Source organism: Polistes canadensis, unplaced genomic scaffold, assembly GCF_001313835.1.
Source record: "Polistes canadensis isolate GaletaPanama2010 unplaced genomic scaffold, ASM131383v1 scaffold_6, whole genome shotgun sequence".
In the NCBI taxonomy this organism is placed as follows: Eukaryota; Metazoa; Arthropoda; class Insecta; order Hymenoptera; family Vespidae; genus Polistes; species Polistes canadensis.
In genome coordinates, this window is record NW_014569553.1 from 1,152,809 (window position 1) to 1,171,452 (window position 18,644).

The 18,644-nt window shown below is 31.4% G+C and overlaps 1 protein-coding gene and 1 non-coding gene across 2 annotated transcripts; both read left to right on the forward strand.

Moving 5' to 3' along the window:
* Positions 1-15,412: 15,412 nt before the first annotated feature.
* LOC106788734 lies at positions 15,413-16,240 on the forward strand. The gene is made up of 3 exons (XM_014752275.1): positions 15,413-15,685; positions 15,782-16,051; positions 16,151-16,240. The coding sequence occupies exons 1-3, from the start codon at positions 15,413-15,415 to the stop codon at positions 16,238-16,240; spliced, it is 633 nt and encodes a 210-aa protein (XP_014607761.1).
* A 2,285-nt stretch (positions 16,241-18,525) lies between these two features.
* On the forward strand, positions 18,526-18,597 carry Trnah-gug. The gene has a single exon. It is a non-coding gene; the product is annotated as a tRNA-His (tRNA).
* Positions 18,598-18,644: the final 47 nt, after the last annotated feature.

The following is an 18,644-nucleotide window of genomic DNA, read 5'->3' on the forward strand; positions in this document are numbered from 1 at the left end:
CAAATTCTGATTTAACAGAATTTCTGTAGAAAAGATTTAAAAAGATGATGAAGTTAAATCATATTTTTCTTTCTCTCTCTCTCTCTCTTTCTTTCTCTCTCTCTCTCTCTCTCTCTATCTTCATCTTTTCCCTTCTACTTTTACATTAAGAATATCTAATGACACGGATTGCGTAACTACGATAAAACGAGTGTTAGATAGTGAGAAAGAGAAACAGAGAAAGAGAGAGAGAGAGAGAGAGAGAGAGAATATTAATCGCAAGAGACGAATCGTGCAACGAGCTTTTTAATTGCAACACGACTATTTCTTCCTTCCCTTTCTTCCCCGCTTCCTCTCATACTCTCACCATCTTTATTTCTTTCGTTAACGCAATACGAAGTTATATCATTGAATTGAATTTTCCATCTGCCACCTTATCTCCACTTACCCTCCTACCCCCGAACGACGTTGACGAAGAACCCTAATCAAACTAGCCTACTTGAGAACCATCTTCGTCTTACAAAATTAGAAAGAAAAATAAAAAAAAAAAATAATAAGAAGAAAAAAAAAGATGAAAGTGTTTTTTCTTCGCAGTAATAATTATACGACATCATCTCGTTCAATTATTTTTTGTTTCCTTCCTTTTTAATTATTATTATTATTATTATTATTATTTTACGTTAACGCTTTTTTTATGACGATATTAATATATAGTTTGTTTTTTAAATTAGATAATATTTTGTATTAAATTACGCGTGATAATATAGAGATTTCTAAAAGGACTCGAGGCAAAGTAGAAACTCGCAATTCTCTGGCATCGTCGGGAAGTATATCTACCTACGGACCTCTACGAAACTTCCTGGTTAACGCGATTTTCAGGTAAATTTCACTCATCAGGGCCACCACCATTAGGACGACACGCCATAGCTCTTAGCGAGTATATATACCCATGGATTTAATACCAACACATACGAATACTATCTTCTAGATAATTGTACGTATATTTATCTTATGTTTTAAAGTCAAATTATCTCTATCTCTCTTTCTCTGATAGTTAAAATATAATATCTAATTAAATTAATTGATTTTGTTGTTGTTTATTTTTTCTTATTCTTTCTTTCTTTGTTTGTTTCGAGTAATCATTTCTAATAAAATTAATATATTTATAAATTTTATAATTTCTGAATGTGTAAAACCCCTTTTTACATATCCTATCATTGTTTTTTATAATTATCAACACAAAATTATATACAATTATATTAATATGCTTATTGTAACTAATAATATTCTATTGAGAAACAAAATATAAAATATTAAATGTTATTTAAAATAATTCGTATATATATTTTGTAAACGTGTTAAATATTATTTAAATAAATGTTAAAAGAATATTTTATGTGTTAGACGAATATGTGTTGTAAAAGTTTATTTTTATAGAAAATATGTATGTTTGATCTTTTCATAAATGATCAATTTTGCATAAGCTTGCTTAAATATATTATACAATTTACATACATACAGAGATATATATATATATATCTTTTACGAAAGAGAAAAATTTTTATGTCGACCTATATAATTTGACGGGAAAGATGTTTTTCTACCTTTGGGTAATAACCGTAAAAAGGTAACACGTTAGTAGTCATCGTATTTCACGTTCTTATTGCTTCGTATAATCATCTTTTAAAACTTAAGTGAACTACGTCGAATAAAATTCTTATAAAAAATATCTTATATTTTGCATTTTCATACAAAGTATACAAAACCAACTATATAAAAGTATTCTCATAATTAATCAAATTATTAAAATTACATATATATATATCCTTGAACTTGAAAAATAATCCATAACGAAGGTTCGTCTTTTTATAAAATTTTGACGATTTCTATTGAATAAATAAAAGAAATAAAATATTCGGTATATCGAAATACATCGTAACAAATTCATCCGTTTAATATTCGTACTATCTAAAATTGAATTTTCATTGAGTATTTACAAAAAAAAAAAATAAAAAGAAAACAACTAATACACATAGGATCGAAATACGATCTATTCGAATATAGCATTCGAATGATTGAAGTATAAACCAGGAACGTAGTAGAACAATCCTATATTTGCGTTGCCTTGGGCAAGAATTTACAGTCTCGTTGATCATGAATTCGAATATCTCGTTTAATAGTACTTGTACAACATGTCAACAGTTCACGTTTGTATCTTCATAATGAAATAACCTAACCGCGAAACATCCTAACTTTCTCCATAATATACTAGAAAGCTACAAACCTAAATTGAGGATGCGTTAATACACATAAATGTTTGACCTAAAATATTTCATGCAAATCTACAAATATTTTCGATATATATAGTTATACAAATTGTCTAGTTAATTTATAGAATGCCCAGAAGATTTTGCTATAAGAAATATTTTTTAATTAAATATTATTTATTATTAAAATAAAATATATATATCAATAAATTTGCATAGAAATTTTCTAGCAATCCAAGTAAAATAAAATATAATAAATAAATCCGTTCGTACTTTTAACGAGCGTTCATTTAATATACCTTAAATTAATATAAATAATAATAAAAGGATCTTTTTTTGATAGAGTTAAGAAAAAAAAAAAAGAAAAAGATAAAAAGATCGCATTAGCATTTTCTAATCGTCGATAAACGAATATCCGAACGAGAGAATCGGAATCAGTTGGAAAAGTAATAATCGTGATGAGCATTCCTTTTGTAGGTGAAAAGTCAATGGAATTTGACGTCGATAAGAAAAAAAAGAAATAAAAAAAAAAAAAAGAAAAAAAAAGAAAAAGAAAAGAACGTAATAGCCCGTTGTTCCCGGAGAACGGGAAAGGAACGGTTCGTAGTCGATGGGAAATATCTACGAGGAAGTAGTAGAGAAGAGGAGAGGAACATCTTAAAAGTCTTCGAGTAAGGATCCTTTTAGGGAATTACAAAGTTATCGGAAAAGTTTCTTCGAAGGGGGACATGCCTTGCGGCATTATATTTAATAACGTCCAATAAGCGTTTCTTCTTCTTCTTCTTCTTCTTCGTCTTCCTCTTCTTCTCCTCCTCGTCCTTATAGTCTAGTACACTTCCCTTTAAATTCTTTTCTTTGGATCCCAAAAAAAAATGTATTACATCCTACATGCGTGTGTTCATCTATTTTTGTTCATAAATAATATTATACAACACGTAAACGATCATTTTTAATCTATTAACGTGTATTTATTTGTATTTTTACTCTCTCTTTCTAAATATTATTTAAATTGATACAATTAATAATTTATCGCATTTTTAAAATCATTTTTTATTTCACGTTAAATTATATTATTATTTTTTGTATATTACAAATATTTATTATATCTTATCTTTTTAGGTAATTGAAGTTTCTTACGTTTTATATATATATGTATGATTATAAAGTATTACAAAAAAGATAATAGAATAATAGAAAAAATTACTCATTATCACCTAACCAGAGAATAAATATTGAAAGATAAAGATAATATAAAAATAATATATATAAATATAAATAAGTAAATTAATTAAAATATAAAAAAGAGAAAAAAAGAAAAACAAAGTTATACAATTGAAGTGAATTTAGACAAAATTTAATGGAGAATATGAATTGATTGAATATATATCTACCTTATGTTTCGTGTCTTATATTACATTACATTACTAATAAATAAAATTTGAAATATTGTATTAAAAAAATCTACAAAATGAGTGACACATTTTTTCTCATTATACTGTATACTTTCTCTATATACATAATACAAAAAACGACAAGTAATATTTAAGAAATGCTAGAAAAAATAATCAAGCAAAAAGCACACGTAAATGGTATGTACGAATACATGAAAGAAATCAAAGTACATCTCACACGTTACATACACCCGTTACATACACACGTTATCGAAGTAATTAAATTGAACATGTGACATAGTAAAGATATCATCAAACGGGTTTAGAAAAATTTCAGGAGCCAGCAGCACGTAGCCAGTAGCATCAGCAACAGTAGCAACAGCCCTGCCTGGCAGATAGGAATGAAGCAAAGCAACGGGACGTTACGCCAGGATGGGGGACAGTTGTGCGTGCCAGTATTTATAGTATGGATTGTGTCTGCTTGGCAACTGGCCATCGGTCGGTCGTCTCTCGAAATTCGCACACAGAAAACGGGCAAGCTATCGTCATGTGATCGAGGAACCCAAAAGATACGAAGAGTGTGTTTGCGTTGATCCTACTACTTCGATCGTAAACTGGGCAGGAAAGGAAGGAAGGGGGAAGGGGGGGGGATAAAAATAGGGGGGAATAATACTTTCCTTTCTGAGCGTAATGAAACATTTTGTTTTGTTTTATCTCTTGCCAATTTCATATTGGAGTATTATTTAAAGTTTACGATAATAAGGGATACATTGTTACGATTAAATTACTTTATTAACTATTTGGTTTGTTTTCTTGTTTTTTTTTTTATCGATTCGAAAAAAATATAAATATTTTATCAATATATTATATTATTATTAATAATAATAATAATCTATATTATTCGTATACACGATGTGTTCGAAATTTTTGTTTTTTCCTTTAGAAATGATTTGACTTTTACCCCAAACTTTTAAATATGTTTATTATTAATCTTAAAGAAAAACTTTTCATCCATTCATGTATGAAGAATTCTTAAATCTTCATATAAGTATCAAAGAAAAATTATTCTATCTCAAAATGAATCCTTTTTTAATCTTATGTCCATCTAATAACCCACACACGTACAATCAATAAATAAGTCAAGAAAATGTTTTCTACACATTCGTACAGTGAATGATATCAGATCGATGTTTGCTTGTGTGTCCTGTACGTGTGTGGGGTTCTGCAACTGACGACGTTGTTACTACTACTACTACTACTACTACCATTCCAACCAACTGCAACTACTACAACTACAAAAAAAAAAGAGAAAAAAAAAGAAAAAACATTCGTAGATGAATCACGGAATAGAGAGTACCGATCGGTAATCGTTCGCAAGCCCCGACCTGGCTTTTATTAGACCGGCTGACACCGAGGATCACTGCCAAACTAGGAGACCGCGTACGGAACAATGGCTTCCACGTATCGGGCCGGCCGATTCGAAAATAACCGTGACTGGTGTTCCTTTTCTACTCGCACTCTTTCGAGTAAGAGGATTTACACACACAAACACACATACATACATACACACATACATCCATGCATACGAAGAGACACTAAAGTAGTTGGATAAAGAAAGATAGGCTTTGAGGGTTAAGTAAAAGAACCTATAGAAGAAACGGTTTGTGTTTTTTACAGAGAAAGAGAAAGAGAGAGAGGATCTTTCGATGAAAAAGAACAAACTGATGGTGTTTCGTATCCGACTGTTAAAGTAAGAATAAGAAGAAACCTATTCCCAAATACGTTTCTTTTTATTTATTTATTTATTTTTTTGTTTAATCTTTTTCCATACGGGGGTTATTCTACACGCGTGTTTCGAATCCATTTTAGTATTACCCTTACGTCCCTTACCGCGGATTCCCAGACGATCGCGGGAGAGAATAAGAGAAGGAAAGGGAATGGAAAGGGGCTGAACGGGGGCTGAACGGGGGCAGGGGGAAATATAAGGGAGAAGGTCAACGATCGATTCGTGGAGACTCGCGTGGAATCTTCTTCACGGATAGCTTTCCCGCTTTGGAATCGGAGACACGAGCCTTCCTTCTTCTTCTTCTTCTTCTATCGCTGCGTTTTCCATTCGTCAAGACGTTCGACGAATGCCATCGACGCGTATGCACTTCGTAAAACGAACTAACAGAGAAAAAGGGAAAGAGAAAGGGACGATTTATAGTCTTACGGTGTTAAGAGAATCGCACAGGGCAACGTTCGATCTTGAAAAAATACTTTTAACTTTTATACATTTATTTCTTTTTTTTATCTCTTTATTTACGATAGAGTTTCTTAACTGAAATAGAAATATTCTTTTACACGCGTGACCTGTTCTTTCTACCCCCACCCTGACCACACCTCACCAMAAAATAATATAATATGGTAARGGAAAATCATAATGTTCGTTTAAATCAAAATATATGTTAAGTACGAGTATTTGTTGAAAAATACTTATCTTTTTTTTCTTTACCTTGTAACCCCCTACTATGATTTTTCAAAACTTCTTTAGATTCGCGTCAAAATTTCTAAATTGAAATGGAAACATTTTTTTACACGCGTGACCTGTTCTTTCTACCCCCACCCTGACCACACCGCACCAAAAAATAATATAATATGGTAAGGGAAAATCATAATGTTCGTTTAAATCGAAATATATGTTACGTACGTGTGTTTATTGAGAAATACTTATCTTTTTTTTCTTTACCTTGTAACACCCTACTATGATTTTTCTAAGCCTCTTTTAATTCGCGTCAAAATTTCTAAATTGAAATGGAAATATTTGTTTACACGCGTGACCTGTTCTTTCTACCCCCACCCTGACCACACCTCACCAAAAAATAATATAATATGGTAAAGGAAAATCATAATGTTCGTTTAGATTGAAATATATGTTACGTACGAGTATTTGTTGAAAAATACTTTTCTTTTCTTTATTTAGCTTGTACCCCCTCCTACTATGACTTTCATAAGCTTCTTATTCCTTGCTTCTTATCGAGATCAACATTTCTAAACTAAAATAGAAACTTTTTTACACGCGTTACTCCTTCCTTCCCTCCACCCCCAAAAAATAATATAATATAGTAAAGTAAAATCATAATGTTCATTCATATGTACGTGTATTCGTTGAAAAATACTTTTACCATCTATACTTTTCTTTCTTTTACTCTTTATACTTCCTTCATACACTGTTACTCTCATAAGTTTTTATGCTTTTTTTTGTTTTATAAAAAGCCAAAGTCTCGACAGTAAAATAAAAGCTTTTCCATGCGAGACCTGTCCTTTTCCCCCCCAAAAAAAAGAATAATATAATATAAATAGTAAGAAAAATATCATAATGTTCATTTGAATTCAAATACACATGTATGTATGTATGTATGTATGTATGTAATGTGTATAAGTTGAAAACACTTTTTACCTTTGATCCTTTCTTTCTTTTTCTCTTAACTTCTCATAAGTTTTTCATATACTTTTTATAAAGTCAAAGCGCGTCGATGCTGAAATAAAAGCTTTTTCACGCGAGACTTGTCATTATCGAAAAAAGTAATATAAAATAGTTCCAAAATTTGTATACCACAGAATATTGTATATTATTTAAATGAATATTAATAAATTATAATGTATATGCGTAAAATTTTCAACGAAATGAAATCTCAATAACGCATCGTTAACATTACACACACACACACATATATGTAATTATTATATTATTATTTATTACGTCAAATATTGAAATTTTTATTGTCATTATCATCCACACACAATTATTAATTTAATTCGTAAATATATTTAATAATCGAGATTTTTCAATTCAATTTATAAATAAAATAAATATATAAATTATATGAGTAACCAATTATGTTAAACTATCAATCTAAATTAAATTTTTCCTAAACAAGATTCGATATATTTCAATGTAAAAGTTTACATTGATTTAATACGAACATTGTTAACACTAATATAACCTTTATCAATATCCTAAAGAGATGAGTATAAAAGGCGTTGTCCAAAAGGGTTAGAGGAATGGTTCCCACTCAAAAGCTAAGTACCCAAGTGTTCCAGATTTCTCTCGTTGACCTTCGATGTTCTAGGATGCATCGCTTTATGACGTTCATCCTATATCGACAGGCCTCTATCGTTCCACTTTCAAAATATACTCACCCCACTTTCGGGTATTGAAAAGTAATCGATAATGGATTAAAAAAAAATGATCAATAAACTTTCCGTCCAACACCCCCCCCCACCACGCCACCACCAACTTCTTATTCAAATTTAATATATGCACGTATAAAAATTTATAGAAATATTGTATATTAAGATTTTTAGAAAAGTAATCGACAGTGGATTTAAAAAAAAAAATGATTAATAAACTTGAAAATTTCATGCATTCATATAATATGTGTATGTATGCATATGTATGTACGCTTATAAAAAAGAATTAAAAAATCAATTAATGCACTCGATTATTATTTACAAATTGATTCATTTCCTAATCAAAGTATCGTATCTTCCAATGGGATATTTGAAATCATTTATTTTTGATAATTTAACATTTGTACAAATTTTTCGAATAAAATTCTCGAAGATATCTATTTGCGGTTGAATTGTTTTTTTTTTCTTTTCTTTTTTTTTTATCAAAGTTTTATTCAAAGAAAATAATATATATATATATATAGAAGAAAAAGATTTCCAATTTTCTTGCACTTACCGATCGTGTATGATCGATAAGCGTTCGACGAGCCCGAAACTGGAAAATTTACGCTCGACCGAGTGTAAAAGCTCGACGATTCAAGAATCATTCCTTTTCGATCCTTCACTTTCTCTCTCTCACTCTCTCTCTCTCTCTCTCTCTATTTTTTTCTATTCCTATCTAAAACTATCTTTCTATTTTACGTAATAATAATCGATCTATCCGTACTTAAGAACGTCCTAATTATTTAACAATATTTCAACAATATTTCATGAAATAATAAAATATCAAAGAAATTATTTACAATTTCAATTATTAATACCGATCCAATATAAACAATAGAAATAAACCCGAATTAAATAAAAAAAAAATAGAACAATATTATCGTTGTTCGTTTAAACAACGTTAACGAACCTCCAACAATTTTATAAACTTAACAGAAATTGTTGACGCTTCCAACCGATAATAATAAAAAGGAATCGAAAAAGAACGAAGCGGAAAAACTAAATCTGAGAATAAATAAATAGAAGTAGAGAGAGAGAGAGAGAGAGAGAAGAGAAAAAGAAAAGAAGGATTAACGACGAGTACACAGAATTATTCGTTTTAAAACTTAACACCATCGATGGTACTCCCTAATGAAAGGTGGCAAAGAAAGAAAGAAAGAAAAAAATAAAAGGAAAGAATACAAAAAAGAACTCCAACCAATAGCCGAATTTCTTTTACACAGCTTAACACAGTGATAGTTCTAATCAATGACAAAAAAAGAAAAGAAAAGAAAGGGGAGAGGAAAGAAAATAAAAATAAAAAAGGGGGGAAGTGGTAGAAAAGTAGAAACTAAACCAGGGAGTACCAGGGAGTACAAGAGAAAAAGAGAGAGAGAGAGAGAGAGAGAGAGAGAATGAAGAAGGAGAGAAGCCATTCGGAATCTCCAAGGATTAGCTCCGGCTTTAATGTCCGACGACAAAGGATTTCAAAGGTAATTGAATCAGGAGCACCGGTTCACCACAAGCTTAAAAGCCACAAGTGTTTGGTTGCTGCTTCTGCTGCTTCTGCTTCTGGTGGTGCTGCTACGTCGTTGCTGGCTTCTCTACTTCCGTTTAAAACCGACTAGGTAGACGCCTACGAACGAACGGATGCCGAATCTGTCACTTAATTAAATAAATCGTTTCTCTCAACACTTCAAGAAAGAGAGAGAGAGAGAGAGAGAGAGAGAGTGAGGAGGAGGGAAGGGGAGGGGGGAGAAACGAGACGATATAGTCCTTTAATACACACCCATTCACCCCACCCCACCCCACACCAAGTTATTCGTCGAACGGTCAACAACACATTTGATGTGGTTTAACTTGAAAACTTAGCAAAAGTTTTCTTGTTCAGCTAAGGGAATCCTTTGATTATTCATTCAATGGGGTGGAGGAGAAAGGGGTATATATTTTAATCTCTTTTGGAAAGTTTACATTTCAAAATGTTAATATTGTTTTATTATTATTATAAACGATAATTATTGTTTAAAAGAGCACGATATTGTATTATATATTACGATGAAAACTTTTCACAGTTTGTTATATAATAATATATTTATTTTAATATAACAATATTAATATTCTTGAATATTTTTAGGTAACTTTAAGGTTATAGAAAATTATCAAATTCTTCAAATACACGTTAATGTTTTATTTTATATTTTAATGTTAAACGTTACATGATATAATATTGCCAATGAAATTTTGATAAAAAAATTAAAGTGAATGATACGATTACGAGTGATTGGTTTATAGTTGTAATAATAATTAAAAATTTTGCAAAAAATATTATAATAATCCCATTCTTATAAAGTAATCAACTTAACCCATTCGCGTTTCTTCAAACTATAATAATACATTCGTTAGAATAAGATGAAAAAAAAATAGAAAAAAAATAGAAAAAAATAAAAATATTATTCACAAACGATGAAAGAAAATAGAACGAAAAAAGAAGAAACGATCAATAAATATAAACGGATGGATAGATCCACCTATGCCGAATTGAAACCGATAGATAGGCTCAAGTGATCCGATGCCTTTGATGCACGCTCGGATACATGCGCTATCCAGTTAATTCTTTCTGGTTGGTTCGACAAACAGAGGACCGGAAGTGACGTTTCTCTTTTCGTGTTAGTTGGCCCGTGTTCGTTAGACACACCGTCGTCGTTTCACCTCTCTGTCCCAACCCACCCCAGCCTCCCCTCATCCCTTTTTAGGTTTTGATCTACCAACTGGAAGATACCGTATGAATATATTCAACGAACGTCATCACCATAATCAAATCTATAATACTTAAATAACACACAAGAAATCGCGTAATGTTTCGTTAACTTTATCGATTCATCAATTGTTTTGGATCTCTGTCAACAAGTTTTTTTTTTTCTTTTTTTTCCAAAATTATCGTCAACCAATAAGAAAATAAACCTCCCCCCGTATATTCCAATTCGTTCATACGAATTATTTGAATTAATCCAAATTTCACATTGTCGCTGGTATTATAAATAATTCTTTAAACAATTATCTTAAAAAAGAAAAATCATTCTCCTATATATGTATATATATATATATATTTGTTCATTACGAAACAATTATTTTTAAATAATAAAAAATGGACGATCTTAAAGATAGAAACATTTATTTCTATCTCTGTCTCCAACTATAACACTCTCATAATAATTACTTAGATAAATACATGAGAAAAGGTAATATCTAAGCTTAAGGATGATGCTAAAAATAAATTGATCGAGAATAGCAGTGTGGTTGTCGTCGTTAATAAAGAAGACAATATGTATAGAAGCATGAATAGCAGCAAGCAATATATATCTCTCTTTCTCTCTCTCTTTCTCTCTTTCTCTCTCTCTCTCTCTCACGCAAAATAGTATAGGCGTATGAAAGATAGGTCACGATGTACTGCAGACGTTTACACGTAACCGGTAAGGCGACTACCGCAAACCGTCAGTTTCAAAGGGGCACCCAAGCGAGGTGTATATTCCGTACTTGGCTAGGCTACCTTCGTACGCACGAATAGTCAAGTACCACCACTAAGCAAAGGGTTATTTTTAGTTTCAATTTGTCGCTCGAACGATACCATAAAGCCTAACAGAACTTTACCCGCTCGTCACTTTCCGCGCGCGCGCGTCTACAACTACCAATATATTTTTCTATCTATATACGATACGTTAATGTATTTATATGTGATGTCATTAGATGCAATATCATGTATAATGTAATAATAATAATAATAATAATAATAATACGCATGCGTTATAATGTAATAAATAATTCCTTATAACTTATACTTTATTTTCTCAACCTTTTTTTAATTTTAGATAATGTTAGAAGAAAACATTGTTAGAAAAATAATTTCTATATATTATCTTTTTTCCTCTTTAATTATTAATTATTGTATGTTATTATTTAATAAATAAATATAATTGAGAAACGTATATAAGTGTACAATACGAATACGTATGAGATACGTAAGAAAAGACAATGTTTTATAAGATTTAAAAGTTTCTATAGTAAAACTTATACATATATACATATAGGTACGTGTTCCAGATCGTTCATTCGACATTTATGGAAAAAATGAAATATAGCGGCAATCTAACCGTGTTACGTGTCACCATGAAGTAACACGTTCTGTATAACCGACCGAGCACAACGCACCATCACCAGCACCAACAGCAGCAGCTTCGTTTACGTGCACCTCGTATGTCACGTATCCATACGCACTGTATATCACGTGTGCAAAACACGCATCATGAAAGTTAGGATGAAAGTCAATAAAGCATCGAATAGGATAACGGGTAAATGGTCACGAATTCCATGTCAATTATCCTCTTCCAATTATTCTTTGGATTTCAATTCCATTTGACATAAAAATATACATCTAAGATTTATACAAATGGATGTAGTATTTAAAAAAAAAGAAAAAGAAAAAAAGAAAAATGTAAATCTAAATAAATAAATAAATAAATAAATAAATAACCAAACGCGATACACGAATTGATCCGATTGAAAGTAACAATTGAAATATAAATCGCTTTGTTTTCAACGTCACTTTGAAATAATCGTTCGACCCTTCTCTTCCTTCCTACCTTCAATCAGAAACTTTTTAATCTGACTTGGCATGAACGTATGACAAATTGTTGTTGATCTCCGATTGTGAATGATTTTTTTTACTTTTTTTTTTTTTTTTTTTTTTTTTTTTTTTATAGAAAGACAACAAAATAGTTAGTTCGACGATAAGGTGCTATTTGGAATTTAAAACGAACGACAACGCGATACGAGCCCCACTGTATTCACGCNATCGCTTTGTTTTCAACGTCACTTTGAAATAATCGTTCGACCCTTCTCTTCCTTCCTACCTTCAATCAGAAACTTTTTAATCTGACTTGGCATGAGTGGATCACATTATAACAACGTTATCAGGGTTAGTCACAATTTTTTTTTTTTTTTTTTTTTTTTTTTTGTTTTTTTTTTTTGTTAATGTTTCTATAGAAAGACAACAAAATAGTTAGTTCGACGATAAGGTGCTATTTGGAATTTAAAACGAACGACAACGCGATACGAGCCCCACTGTATTCACGCATACATGTATAATCGGATATCTTCTGTACCATGAAATGTTGTTTGACTTTGCGATAAAAAAAAAAAAAAACAAAAACAACAAAAAAAAAACAGAAAAATATACGCAACGGTGCTTTTTCATTTGTCGAACTGAAAGTCAGATTTGATTTCGTCCTATACAAGTGATGCACGAGAGCTTCCAATTGCATGTAACGAACGGAAATTTTGACAATTTACACAAAAACATATAACAATTCTGTTACTATTATCAAATGATCTTAATATCAAATTATTATATCACATTTATATATCGAGATATACTTAATGATATTATTATATTAGATATAAAACAGTAGCTGTAATATGAACAAAATTTAATATCTACAAATTCTATTATCCTATAAACAAGAAGAATCAAATGATTTTTCTCTCAATAAAAAAAACTTCGTATCTACAAAATCTAAATTTACATTTTTGACTTATTATTTTTGTTTTTGTTTTACAAGCAATCATTATCTGCTCGATTTTACAAAGTTATTAACAGAATACCCTGTATATTTTATATTTTACAATATATCTAAAGAACTTTATAACAGGATGAACCAAAATCAATAAGCCGATTATTGGTTAGCACGAGCGGAGATTATGTTACTATGAATCGACACCTCTATGATGGCACATGGTTCGTGGGTTCGTTTGAATACCATGGACTTTCCAGACAGCCGGACATCCGTCCCAGTTCCTTTTCCAACGGCGTTTGACAAGGGAGGATCCAACGTTCAATGTAATCTTCGCGGACACTACGTAAAGTACGTCCCTTTTGTAGGGAAGCTACGCACATACCCTGTCCTATTGCCATTGTCCACAACGTATTTATGCGTTCTGCTTGAATGGGCGTGAAAAAAAAAAAAAAATAAACCTCACCCCTCCCATCCTCCCAACCCCCAAGAAAACAAAGTAGAAGCTGCTGAAAGCTGACTATATCGTTTATTGTATCGTACGTCTCGGTTATATAGCCTATTGTTGTTATATCGTACCTTTTTTTAATTTATCATTGGTAAAGAAAAATTGTTGCTTGATAAATTTTAATGATAATATTGACTTCATTGTTTTATCTCAATACTTACAATAATAATGATGAAATGAATTATTTTGTTCTGTTATAAGAAGTATAACCTTGTCTCGGATTTCCATAGATCGATCGTATACCAAGTAATCGACGAATGTAAAATTATTCTGTAAAAGATATAAAATTAAATAAATTGTAAAACATATTATGGATTTTCTGTAAAATAAAGTAAGAGTATAGTGGTAGATATTAAAAATCGAGAAGTCCGCCATTAACAAATTATCTTTTTCTTTTTCACGTATTATTATAATAGTTAATTAATATTCTATGTTAAAAGTATACTCATTCTCTCGAGCAATGTCGAATTAACTCTTTAATAAATATTTGAAAAAAATGTAACATGTTAAATGGTTGTTAAATTTCTTTTTTTAAAACAACGCGATCGATCGACACATAATCGTTGCATCCCGCTTAAAAATAATGACTACAAGTTACCGCTACGTGGCGCCACTTTGCAACGATGCTAGAGTCAAATATCTAATATATATTATTTTATATATTCCTTGTGAAAAGAAAAAGAAAAAGAAAAAAATGTAAACGTAAAAAATAATTAATGATAAAATTTTACAGGRAACTTGGACATGAAAAGAAGTAGAACTTAGTTTGATTGAGTTGGACGTTTCGTCCCTTTATTGGGACTTCTTAAAGTTTTGTTGAGGCTTTTAAATAATAACGATCAAACTAACGAAGTTTAGATGTATTGTGTTTTGGAATATTATAAAAAGAAATGTATGTCGAAATAAATAAAAAAGACGCTGAGCTTTAATGATTAAGTTGCTGAAGAAGTCCCAATAAAGGGACGAAACGTCCAACTCAATCAAACTAAGTTCTACTTCTTTTCATGTCCAAGTTCCCTGTAAAATTTTATCATTAAAAATTGTAATTTTGGACGAGAGAAATACTAAGTAAGAAATTATCTTTCTCAAAAATGCAATATAATTTAATAAACTAATATTTAAATACGAAGTACGAGGTGAATAAACGATCGTAAAAAATTCGAGACACAGGGTACATATGAATCTTCGCATATGAACGTGTCTAATGCAGTGGAATTACAAATGAATAATCTCTGTATTAACAAAAAAACAAAGGAAGAAAGAAACAAGAAATAAAATGAAAAAAGAAAAAAGAAACGATAACGATTGTGCATGACAACGGTAAAACAAATCTCTGACACGCGTAGCACAGGCCCATAACTTTTCGGTTCGTCCAAATTTTTCGTTAGTTTGGCATCCACCAAAAATAAAAGAAAATAAATTCGGAGCAACAAAATTTCCTTATTAAAAGCAACATATAAAAAGATATCTATATATATATAGAGAGAGAGAGAAAATTTAGAAGAGATGGGTCAAGTAATGGGTGAAATGCCGTCCACGTTGGAAGGTTTGAAGGAAGAACGCGATCGCGTACTTCATTGGAGTGGTGAAATCCTCGCTAAAGTAAGTGATAACATCCAAAACGAAGATACCTTTTTAATGGATTACACCGACGAAAAAGTTGATGCGAAAGTAAAAGCATGGTTCGATGCTAACATGGGAAGAATTAACGAAACTTGGTCAAAGATACCAAACATTACTGAAGATTGCAAACGTGGCATCTTAGATAAAATTGAAAAGGTAATTCTAATTATTAATAAGAAAAAAGAAATTTTCAATTTATTTAATCGTTCTTATAAATTAATTCGTATCAATGATTATAAACATGAAATCTAGCTAAAACTGGAATTTGCATCTAAAGTAAGAAAAGAATATGAATCAGCTTATGCCGATATAAAAAAATTTACGAAAAAAGTTGACAAATTCGGCGCCGAGGAAAGAAAAATTCACGAATCCATACAGAGCGTAGAAAACGAGAGTGCGGGCGATATTGGTAAATTTCAAAAAAAGTTTGGCCCACTGAGAGTGAAGGTATTTAAAAATTTGGAGATAGGAGAAAAATTTATGTTCGAAGATAAACGTTTGAAAGATAGTTTTACGAAAAAGGTAACAAAACAAAACAAAAAATTCGTAAACGTATTAGCACTGCTGTATTATTCATTTATACGTAAAAACTTTCTAACATCTTGTAACGAATTATATTAGGTTCACGAAATAGATACGAAATTGAAGGCGGATTGTGCGAAAAAATTTGACAAATTCATTAAGGAAGCTGAAAAATGTGTCCCGAAATAAAATAACGAAAATAAAAAGAAAAGGCAAGTTTTATATAACGAGGAAATAAAAAGAATTTGATCAAAAATCTAATTCACATAAAAATGTTCGATAAATCAATTAAACGCTATCATAAAATGTTAATACAGGTGTAGGACAATTTATTTGTTGAATAAGATGTCGACTCTGTCGGCAAGTTAGCACGTCGTCGATAAACTTAAATACATCGATTAATCGAACGAACTCTGAGAAAGAAAGGTGTAGGGGTAGGGAAGTTGTTTAATAATAATAAGTTCTACTTTCAATTCTAACGTTAAAAGAAAACAAATAAATTAATAAATAAATACTAGAAAAACTAAACGTAAAAGAGTAAATACGAAAGTGATCAATAAACGAAATTTAAAAAAAAACCGTTTTAAAGAAATATTTATAAAATAAAACTTCGCGAAAAATAACGATGAACGTTGTGGGTGGTACGACAACAAATGTGTGTGCGAGTAAGAAAGAGAAAAAGAAAAAGAAAGAAAGAAAGAAATAGAAATATAATATAATGGTATAAAAGAGAGGGGGGGGGGAAAAGAGAAATAAGGAGAACAGCAACGTAGAGCGAAAAGAGCGGGAGTACGTTTATTTAAAAAAAAAAACAAAACATTATTCCTTCGGGAAAAGTTAATCCTTCGAGTAAAACTTTCTTCTCCTATTGGATAATAAAACCTCCTAATGGAATGTTATAGTTCTTTAACGAGGTACGTAGAAGAAGACATAAGTATAAAACATATGTAATAAATTGGTTGGCTAATGACGACGACAACTATGACGAGGAGGAGGAGGAGGAGGAGGAAGTTCAACCTTCGATGCGCGTGGCACGTTTCGATGTGACGTAGAAGAACAGCAACGTGGAACGAGATCGTGGTAGAGGGGAAGGGAGAGTGGGAGAGAGAAGGGAGAGACAAACGTAAGACGATGATGCTCCGTCGAGTCACCGACGTCGTTGGGGTAGGCTCTCCCGGAGACTCCCGTTATCGGGAGAACAGAAATATCTAAGGTGCGAACGAATACCATGCGTCGGATGCGCACGCATCGTGTCTTTCAGGAACGAATAAATCGGGTGTTCCATAGAAATTCTATCGCATGATTGTCTATAAAATAAATCGTTATTAGATACATTTTCCCCATCTCGAAAATATCGATGATTGTAATAGAATCGATCAACGAATATCAATCGAATCGATAACGTATGATAGATGTAAACTATATTAGAACAAAATTTCATTAACTTAACTTTTCGTTAGATAAATTTCTATGTGAAACTATTACGAATAACAATCTTCTTACGGCCCTGTCGCGAGTGAGCGGAAAACTTTTTCTTCCCACGGCGTCATTGAATTTTCTAATAGTATATCTACCCATATAATCGTTCGCGTAGAGAAAATGTGTCCTCGTCTATCTACGGATTTTCCTCTATCCTGCCTACGTGGAAAAAAGCCTCCTCTCGTGGTACGGAGGTAGCGTCGTCGTCAAAACGTCGTCGTCAACGTCGTCGTAACTAAAAACCACGACGCCGCAGCAACATCGGCGGTCGCATAAAGCCCGCTCTTATCCGGATCGCATAAAAGTCTAAGAGTCGCGAATGAACACACCAGTTCGTTCCCCATTTTGTTGTCCCTCTAACCCCTGTCCCCTTCCCCACCCGTCTCCTCAAGCCTTCCAATATCATCCGCCCATTCCCCAGACATCACCGCCCTTTTTTTTCATGCGGTTCGATAAATTCGCCCGCGTAAATTCAAAAAATGAATTAACAAGAGAGAAGGAGAAATATATAAACTGGATTTCTACCTTATCGACTCTGCTTTTCTTTTTTTGTTTTTTTTTTTTTTTATCACACAAGGACTCAACGATATCTTCTTCGTACCTTCTCCGATCTCGTGTTAGCCGCGTGCTCCTTACAAACTCACGTTAAACTTTCTCGGTATAGAAGAGTTGAGATATTCTGAAAATATAGATACATATTTATTTTTATTAATTTTTTACTTTTCTTTTTTATTTCAGAATTATTTCAAACGATTACGACGTCGAAACAATAGTAATGTTATTTTACGTACTAACGAGTAGATAATCGATTTATTTATATATATTTCGTTTTCGATTTTTATATTAAATGTACAATAATTTATATATACTTTTTTTAACACAATCAAATGATTATACATTAATTTTATATATCTCATTTATCGAGTAAATTTATTTTTTAGAAAATTGATTCCACATGTTGAAAATAAAGAGTACGTCTTCCACAACCTTCCGTAGCCGTGATCGTCTAGTGGTTAGGACCCTACGTTGTGGCCGTAGTAACCCAGGTTCGAATCCTGGTCACGGCAATGTGTAAAACATTGTCACGGTGGAAGGTCTTTTTTTTTTTTTATTT

Excerpts from the sequence above, each read along its gene's own strand:
- LOC106788734 (XM_014752275.1), top strand. The coding sequence starts at position 15,413 with ATGGGTCAAGTAATGGGTGAAATGCCGTCCACGTTGGAAGGTTTGAAG. Across the intron at positions 15,686-15,781 it reads TCTTAGATAAAATTGAAAAG|CTAAAACTGGAATTTGCATC; the intron begins GTAATTCTAATT and ends CATGAAATCTAG. Across the intron at positions 16,052-16,150 it reads AAGATAGTTTTACGAAAAAG|GTTCACGAAATAGATACGAA; the intron begins GTAACAAAACAA and ends GAATTATATTAG.